Source organism: Geospiza fortis, unplaced genomic scaffold, assembly GCF_000277835.1.
Source record: "Geospiza fortis unplaced genomic scaffold, GeoFor_1.0 scaffold1181, whole genome shotgun sequence".
NCBI lineage: Eukaryota > Metazoa > Chordata > Aves > Passeriformes > Thraupidae > Geospiza > Geospiza fortis.
The window spans coordinates 93,025-102,476 of NW_005054664.1; the positions used below are offsets into that span (position 1 = coordinate 93,025).

Here is a 9,452-nt window from a genome sequence, read left to right on the forward strand (position 1 = left end):
ATCGGAAGCGAGCTGGGCACCCCTTTCCAAATCCCCGCCCGCTCCCACATCCCGATTTTCCTGCTTTTCCTTCAGCTTCCGACTCCATCAAAAGAATATTCCAAGGAACAAAAGCCTCCCTCCTCCTCCGCCCTGGAAATTCCATGAACTTTCCCCGTTTAAAAACCTCATTTGGAGCCTTTGATGCGCTGGGATCTTCCCTCCCTCCCATTTTTTTGTTAATTTTCCGCCCAGCTGTCGGCTGGACTTTTCCAAAGGGTGCCAGCTGCTGGATTCACGGGCGAAACAATGCTTGGGAAGCAATTAAAGCTCCGAGGCTCTGATTGGAACGGGATAACGCCGCTCCCGGCGGGAATTGCGAGGCTGCCGCGTCCCCGGCCTCGCCAGGAGGGGCTGGAAACGAGCCCGGAGCCAGGAGGGAAGCGCTGGAATTTGTTCTGGGGGAAGGAGGGATCGCAGGAGCCGGGATGCTGGGAATGGGTTTGATTCCTGAAGGAAAAGGTTGGATAGACTGGAATGCCAGGAAGGGATTTATTCCTGGATAAAGGATTGGAGGAGTTGGAATGCTGGGAAGAGATTTGTTCCTGGAATAAAGGATTGGAAGAGTTGGAATGATGGGAATGGATTTAATTCCCAGAGGAAAGGAAAGATTGGAGGGGTTGGAATGCCAGGAAGGGAATTTGTTCCTGGAATAAAGGATTGGAAGAGTTGGAATGATGGGAATGGATTTAATTCCCAGAGGAAAGGAAAGATTGGAGGGGTTGGAATGCCAGGAAGGGAATTTGTTCCTGGAATAAAGGATTGGATAGACTGGAATGGTGAAAAGGGATTTTATTCCTGAAGTAAAGGATCAGAGGAGTCGGAACGCTGGCAATGGGTTTAATTCCTGGAATAATGGGTTGGAGGAGCTGGAATGCTGGGAATGGGTTTAATTCCCAGAGGAAAGGAAGGATTGGAGGAGTCAGATTGCCAGGAAGGGAATTTGTTCCTGGAATAAAGGATTGGATGGGTTGGAATGCCAGGAAGGGATTTATTTCTGAATAAGGGATCGGAGGAGCTGGAATGGTGGAAATGGGTTTGATTCCTGAAGGAAAAGATTGGATAGACTGGAATGCCAGGAAGGGATTTGTTCCTGGAATAAAGGATTGGATGGGTTGGAATGCCAGGAAGGGATTTATTTCTGAATAAGGGATCGGAGGAGCTGGAATGGTGGAAATGGGTTTGATTCCTGAAGGAAAAGATTGGATAGACTGGAATGCCAGGAAGGGATTTGTTCCTGGAATAAAGGATTGGATGGGTTGGAATGCCAGGAAGGGATTTTCTTCCAGTAGCTCCCACCTCGCTGGAACTCCAGGAGATCCCCATGGATCCCAACCATTCCCAAACTCCTGGAGTTTCTGGAAAACTTCCCAGCCCGGGAATCGATGCCACAGAGATCGCGGGATTTGCTCTCTGGGATGAGATCCCTGCTGCGGAATTCTCCCACCCCAAGAACCGCCCCCCCACATCCATAAAAATTCTTTTTCCTGGGGAATTTGGCGCACGGAACGTCCCCCCGGTCTGACCCTTCCCAGCTGGACTCACCTTGGGGTGGGAATTCCAGGTGGTACCTGAAAAACCAAACGGAAAAAAGAGCCATCAAATCCCAGAATTTCCTCAAGGATTATTCCAGCCTGAATGAATGGGGATGGATGGGAGGATCTGGGAACGCAGGGAATGGGAAAAAAACAGGGAATTCCAGGAGGAATTGGGATGGCATTTAAGGCCCTTCCCAACCCTAATTCCAGGGATTTCCATCCTTTGGAACACATCCTTCTCCAAACACAAAAATTCCTGCCACCTTTTCCCCCCTCAAATCCTTTGAAAGTCACTTCCAATCCGAAAATATTCCAGGATTTTCACTGAGCTCGTTCCCAGCAGGTGGAGGGTGATCCACGCTCTGCCCATTCCCAAAAATAAAAATAAAAAAAGGATTTAATATTAAAAAAAATCGGGATTCTTTCCTCTCCCCCGCTTCAGGAAAATCTTGGGAATCATTTAAATCCAGAAACAGCACCAGGAAATTTGGGAATCCCATTGAAGGTCGGGAATAAAGCACAAAGCGCCCGTTCCAAGATGAGCTCTTGGACAGGGAGAAAATTTCCCAGGATATTGGGTTGGGAAGAGTTTTTTGGAGGAAAAATTGGGAATTTTTCAGGATGCCTTTGGGCCTGGTTCCCGAATTCCACAAGGAATTTCTTCTCCATCCCGTGGCTGCTCCATTTTACCCCAAAATCCCAAAAACCCAGCCCAACACGAGGGCAGCTGGGAAAGCAGCTCCAGCTTTTTATCCCCATATTTTTTTATCCTTAAATCCCAACATTTCCATGGAAAATCCCAATTCTCCAACCTTTAAGCAGGAAAACATCATCTCTAAGAGACCCCTGCACTCCCCCCATCCCAAAAATTCCTGCATTCCCAAAATTCGGGATATTTCTGCCTCCTGGACAAAGAAGAGCAGAAAAATCCCTTTTTTTTTTTTTTTTTTTTTTTCCGGGAATTTTTGCCTCAGGAGCTTTTCCCGGCCACGTTTTAGCGCCAACATTTCCTGAATGATTTTCTGTCACTCGCAATTCCCGCTCCGCGAAAGCGCCGGGGCTTTGTTCCCGACCTCTGTCATTTTTAATCCCGGGAAATGGCCTAAAAAAAAAATGGGAAAATTGAGTTCCGTTCCTTCCCGGAGCAGCTCCGGGGAGGCAGATGGAAAAGGCCAAAAAAAAACAAGAAAAAAAGCCTGGATTTTCCTGCTTTTTTCTCATTTTTTAGGATCAAAAAAACTGCAAAAAAATCTGATTTCAGCTCAAGGATTTGGGTTTAATTCCATGGTTGGATCATTTTTGCTCTGGGGAGGAAAATTCGGGATGAAACGGAATTAGGGATGGGGGAGGAGAGGTTTTTGGGGATGTGCAAGAGTCACGAGTTCATTTCTGCCTCTGCCAACAGAAATCTTGGATAAATCCATAAACGCTGCATTTTGGGAGCCTTTGGGTTTTCAGCAAGTTTTGCCAATATTTTGCCAATATTTTCCCTAAATTTGCTGTTTCTCCCCCGCTTCCTGCAGAAAACTTCATCCCAAATCCCATTTTTTCCGATGTATTCTTGGATTTTTGGGCCTGCAACAGCCAAAAAAAAAAGCAAAAATTTGGGCAAATTCGGGTTCAACGGGATTTGAGCAGCTGGAAAAATCCCGAAATCCAAACCCTCTGAGCAGGATCCATAAAATCCAGGTAGCTTCCAATCAAATTCCCGGTTTTTCCTCATTAATTAATTAAATGTTCCCGAGGGATGGGGCAGAATGGAACCTTTGGAGCCAGGATTTGAATGTCTGGGAAAATAAATATTTTTTAAAAAATCGATGACGGGCAAGATTTACAAGAGGGGAGGGAAAAAAAAAAATGGGAGCCAGGAAAATGGGATTGGGAATTTCCCGTTAGGGGAGGAACGGATTGAAATTCATTTTTCAGCTCAGCCGAGGCTCTCAGGTTTCAGGTTAATGATGGATCCAGGAGGAAATGGATGGGAAAATTGGGATAATTCCATCAGCCGAGCTGGGAAAGGCTGGAAAATTCCGGAAAGGGACAACCCAGAAGGCTCCAAACAGAATTAGTGGTGGGAGCAAGCTCGGGGATAAAAGGAGGTGAAAATGGGATTAATTTAATTTTGGGTTAATATGAGAAATTCCTTCCTTAAAAGAAAAAGAGGGGGGAAAATCACCATTTGGAATAAGTCAGGAATATCCGAGAATTCCTTCCTCAAAAGAGGGGGGAAAATCCCATCCTGAAATCAGGGAATAAATCAGGAATATCCAAAAATTCCTTCTTTAAAAGAAGTGGGGGAAATTCCTGAAATTAGGGAACAAATCAGGAATATCCCAGAATTCCTTCCTTATAAAAATAGAAAGAGGCAAATATCCTGAAATTGTAGAATAAATCAGGAATAGCCCAGAACTCCTTGCTTATAATAATAAAAAGAGGCAAAAATACTGAAAATAGGGAATAAACCAGGAATATCCCAGAACCCCTTCCTTATAAAAATACAAAGAGGCAAAAATCCTGAAATTGCAGAATAAATCAGGAATATCCCAGAATTCCTTCCTTATAAAAAGAGGGGTAAATCCCCATCCTGAAAACAGGGAATAAATCAGGAATATCCAAAAATTCCTTCCTTATAAAAATAAAAAGAGGCAAAAATCCTGAAATTGTAGAATAAATCAGGAATATCCCAGAATTCCTTCCCTATAAAAACCCCCATCCTAAACCAGAGAAAATCCAACCAATTCCCCAGAGTTCTCCCATTATCCTGAGCCTGGAATGCCCACAAAATTCCTGCAGCGGGAGGGATGGCCGGAATGTTCCGGAATTCCGGGGGATGCGGGGGAACGCACCTGTCCCGCAGGCGCCGCAGGGAGCGCAGGATGGCGGCGCCCTGGTCCCGCGCCCGGGCGCTGAGCGGCTCCTCCCGCAAAGCCCGGCCTAGGTAATCCTCGGCCTCTGGAAAACGGGAATGGGAAAATCGGGAAAAATGGGGATGGGAAAGGGTTCGGGAAATGTGGGAATGGGAAAGGGTTTGGGAAATCTGGGAATAGGAAAGGGAAAATTGGGAAATTTGGGAATGGGAAAGGGTTTGGGAAATGTGGGAATGGGAAAGGGAAAATCGGGAAATGTGGGAATGGGAAAGGGAAAATTGGGAAAAATGGGAATGGGAAAGGGTTCGGGAAATGTGGGAATGGGAAAGGGAAAATCGGGAAATCTGGGAATGGGAATGGGAAAGGGTTCAGGAAATGTGGGAATGGGAAAATCGGGAAATCTGGGAATGGGAATGGGAAAGGGTTCAGGAAATGTGGGAATGGGAAAATCGGGAAATCTGGGAATGGGAATGGGAAAGGGTTCAGGAAATGTGGGAATGGGAAAATCGGGAAATCTGGGAATGGGAATGGGAAAGGGTTTGGGAAATGTGGGAATGGGAAAGGGAAAATTGGGAAATGTGGGAATGGGAAAATCAGGAAATCTGGGAATGGGAAAGGGAACATCAGGAAATCTAGGAATAGGAAAGGGAAAATTGGGAAATGTGGGAATGGGAAAATCAGGATATCTGGGAATGGGAAAGGGAACATCAGGAAATCTAGGAATAGGAAAGGGAAAATTGGGAAATTTGGGAATGGGAAAGGATTCGGGAAATGTGGGAATGGGAAAATCGGGAAATCGGGGAATGGGAAAGGGAAAATCAGAAAATATGGGAATGGGAATGGGAAAATTGGCAAATTTGGGAATGGGAAAGGGTTCAGGAAATGTGGGAATGGGTGTTTTGGAGAGGAGAGATGAGGTTTCAGGGTGTTTTGGAGGGCAGGGATAATGTTTTGGGGTGTTTTGGGGAAGAAGGATGCGGTTCCGGGGTGTTTTGGGGAGGAAGGATGAGGTTTTGGGGTGTTTTGGGGAGGGATGACGTTTCGGGGTGTTTTGGGGAGGAGGGATGAAGTTTTGGGGTGTTTTGGGGAGAAGGGATGAAGTTTCGGGGTGTTTTGGGGAGGAAGGATGAGGTTTTGGGGTGTTTTGGCGGGCAGGGATGAAGTTTTGGGGTGTTTTGGGGGGGATGGATAATGTTTTGGGGTGTTTTGGGGAGGAGGGATGCGGTTCCAGGCTGTTTTGGCGGCAGAGGGATGAGCTCGGCGCTGCTGCAGCGGGAAATGAGAGCTGAAACCCCAAAACCACCAAAAGGGTCCCAGCTGCTTCCTCAGCGCCCTCCAAGCGTGGGGTCCACAGCCCCCACAAGGTTGGGGTCGGGGACGGGGAGGTCCCACCACCCCCCAAATTCTCTTTGGGGTCAGGGAGGCCTCAGAGCCCCCAAATTTTGGGGTTGGGGATGTGGAGGTCCCAGATTCTCCTCGGGATTGGGGAGGTCCCAAATTCTCCTCGGGATTGGGGAGGTCCCAAATTCTCCTTTGGGTTGGGGAGGCCCCAAATTCTCCTCGGGGTCAGGGAGGCCCCAAATTCTCCTTGGGGTCAGGGAGGTCCCAAATTCTCCTCGGGATTGGGGAGGTCCCAAATTCTCCTCGGGGTCGGGGAGGTCCCAAATTCTCCTCGGGGACAAGGAGGTCCCAAATTCTCCTTTGGGTCGGGGAGGTTCCAAATTCTCCTCGGGGTCAGGGACGGGGAAACCCCACAACACCCGAAGACCCCAAACTACCCCGGAAAAGCCACCCCAAACCCTTCCCAGCTCCACCCCACATCAGGAATTCCCTTGTGGGGCAGGAGGGGGGGCGAGGAGGCACCCGGTACCTTCCAGGAACCTCTGGATCTCCTGCAGGATCGGGGCATCCGTGGGATCCATGGGATCCACGGGATCTCCGGGATCCCTTCCCACGGCGCCGCGACGGCTGCAATTGGGGTGACGAGGAGGAAGCCAGGAGGGTGGGGACACCCCAAAAACGAGGAAGAGGAAGAGGAGGAGGAGGAGGAACCTTTGGGGTTTGGGCTCCTCCTCCTCTGAAACCCCGGCAGATCCCTGCGATCGTTCCCGGCTGTCCTGGGCGATCCCAAAAAAATTCCGGGTGGGAAAAGCTGAGCTCCGGCCAAGGAGCTCCACCTGGAATTCCCAGCTGGAGTTTCCTCCCCGAGCTCACCTGGAGCCTCCCAGGGCTGTTCCTGCCCCCAAAATTGGGATTTTTTGGGGTTTTTTTCCCCCCCCAAAAAAAATTCCCATGGGGGGAAAACCGGGGATGTTCTGGGATGAAATTTCCCCTTTTCCCATTTTCTGCTTGGAAAAGAGGTTGGGTTGGGAAAATCATCACCTGGGATGGGGAAAAGATGGGAAAACTCCTGGAAATGCAGAAATTTCCACAAGGAAATGTGGGAAATATTCCTGGAAATGAGGAAATTTCCATGTGGAAATGTGGAAAATATTCCTGGAAATGAGGAAATCTCCATGTGGAAATACGGAAAATATTCCTGTAAATGAGGAAATTTCCATGTGGAAATACAGAAAATATTCCTGCAAATGAGGAAATTTGGAAATACTCCTGGAAACCCAGAGCTGCCCCCCCTGCTGCTCCCAGGCGTTTCGGGCCCCCCTTTTCTGAGAAATAAAGGAAAAAATTCCAATTTTTATTCATTTCTCATCCCAAACCAGGCAAGGAGCAGGTGCCAGGTGGGTCCCAGCTCTTTGGGATCGGGATTTGGGGTCATGGAGCCAAAGGAGAAACCCCAAAGCAGCTCCAGGGTCCTTTCGGGGCCGTTTTGGGTTGGGATTTGCAGGCCCAGCCCCTCACAAATCCCATTTTTCAAGGAAGGGGATTTTATGGAGAAGGGAACCAGAAAGTGCAAATTTCCCGGAAAATTCCCGGCTGGATTTTGGGATTTTGGGGTTTTTCTTCGGGGACAGGGGGAGCACCAAGGGGATTCTCCAGATCTGGGACCCGAAACCTCAGACCTGTCGCTGCCGCGTCATTTCCGAAGCGGGGGCTTCCACATCCAGCGTTTCCCGCCCCTTCTGAGCCGCTTCTGGCTCGGATTTTAAGCTCGGGTTTTGCCCTTCCCCCTTCGCCGCGTTAGGCTCGGCTCAGCCGCAGCACGAGCTCGGCTTTGGGACTGAAACGGCCCCAAAAATGGAGATTTTGCAGCGGATGCTGAGGCCTCAAAGCACAGGAAACGCAACTCGGGGGGCCCAGGGCAGGAGATGGAAAATCAAAATGTCACAGGAGCTGCCCCTCGATATTTTTGGGGCCTCGAGCCTTTTTTTGGGGCGAAATGTGGGATTTTCCCTGTCAAAACCTGCTCCTCAAATCTCCTGGCCAGGTAGGACTGGGATGTAAGGAATTCTGAGCCTTTTTGCAGAGAAAACTTTGGATTTTTCCCTGTCAGTGCCTCCCTTTACATCTGCCACCCAGGTAGGGTTTCCTGAACCAGGATTTGGGGAATTCTGAGCCTTTTTTGGGGGAAAACTGATCCTGTTTTGGGGGAAAAATGTGGAATTTTCCCTGTCAAAACCTGCTCCTCTAATCTCCTGGCCAGGTAGGGCCTCCTGAGCTGGGATTTAGGGAATTAAAGCCGGGAAATAAAATAAAAATATCACAGGTAGGGTCTCAGGAAAAGGCATTTCCCCAATTTCCAGAGAAGTTACTTTTGTTTTTTTGCTCTCCCTTCCCTTTTTTTTCTCAGCACTTCGATTTTTGGGTTTTTGGTCACAAATTTGGATTTGGGGTCAGCTGGGAAGGAGAAGGGGGAGCCTGGCGCCGTCCTCGTCCCGCAGCACCCCAAATTTGGGGATTCTGGATTGAGAACCTCCCAGCCGGATCCTCCCAGGTCGGCATCCCTGGGAAATCCAATTTCCCGGGAAACGGAGTGCGGGGTCGGCCGTAACCATGGAAACGGAGCTGGGGGAAAACGGGAGAGGCAGAGCCCGGCTCCAGTCTGGAATATCAGGAATATTGGGGGAATAATGGGACAGACAGAGCCCTGTTCCTGTCGGGAATATTGGGGGAAAATGGGAGAGGCAGAACCCTTTTCCTATTGGGAATATTTGTGAATATTGGGGGAATAATGGGAGAGGCAGAGCCCTGTTCCTGTTGGGAATATTAGGGGGAAAAATGGGAGAGGCAGAGCCCTGTTCCTGTTGGGAATATTGGGAATATCAGAGGGAATAATGGGACAGGGAATATTCCTGTTCCTATTGGGAATATTGGGAATATTGGAGGAATTATGGGAGCAGAGCCCTGCTCCTATTGGGATTATGGGGAATACTGGGAGAGGCAGAGCCCTGTTCCAGTCAGGAATATCAGGAATATGGGGGGAATAATGGAACAGACAGAGCCCTGTTCCTATTGGGAATATCAGGGGGAAAAATGGGAAAGGCAGACCCCTGTTCCTGTCGGGAATATTGGGGGGAAAATGGGAGAGGCACAACTCTTTTCCTATTGGGAATATCAGGAGGAAAACAGGAGAGGCAGAGCCCTGTTCCTATTGAGGATATTGGGAATATTGGAGGAATAATGGGAGAGGCAGAGCCCTGTTCCTGTTGGGAATATTGGGAATATTGGGGGAATAATGGGACAGGGAGAGCCCTGTTCCTATTGGGAATACTGGGGGAAAAATGGGAGAGGCAGAACCCTTTTCCTATTGGGAATGTTGTGAATATTGGGGGAACAATGGGACAGGCAGAGCCCTGTTCCTGTTGGGAATATCAGGGGGAAAAATGGGAGAGGCAGAGCCCTGTTCCTGTTGGGAATATTGGGAATACTGGGGGAATACCAGGGCCCCTGAAATCCCTGGATTGGGCAGGGAGGTGTTGTGGGTGGAGGAGCTGTGGAAAGTTCTGGGCGCGCCTGGGGGCGGGAATTCCCATCTGGGACAAATTCACCCCCAAAAAGCGGCGGTGGGGGGACGGGAGGAGCGCGGCTAGCCGCGCCTGGGTCTCCAAAC

At 49.1% G+C, this 9,452-nt stretch overlaps 1 protein-coding gene across 1 annotated transcript in view; it reads right to left on the reverse strand.

Moving 5' to 3' along the window:
* SKAP1 (src kinase associated phosphoprotein 1) overlaps positions 1-9,452 on the reverse strand; it is a 103,970-nt gene that overhangs the window by 60,942 nt on the left and 33,576 nt on the right. Inside the window, exons 3-5 of the mRNA XM_031064993.1 lie at positions 6,315-6,412; positions 4,424-4,529; positions 1,585-1,610 (exon numbers count right to left, since the gene is read on the reverse strand). Coding sequence (XP_030920853.1) covers positions 1,585-1,610; positions 4,424-4,529; positions 6,315-6,412 — 230 coding nt within the window. The remainder of the gene's footprint in view (positions 1-1,584; positions 1,611-4,423; positions 4,530-6,314; positions 6,413-9,452) is intronic.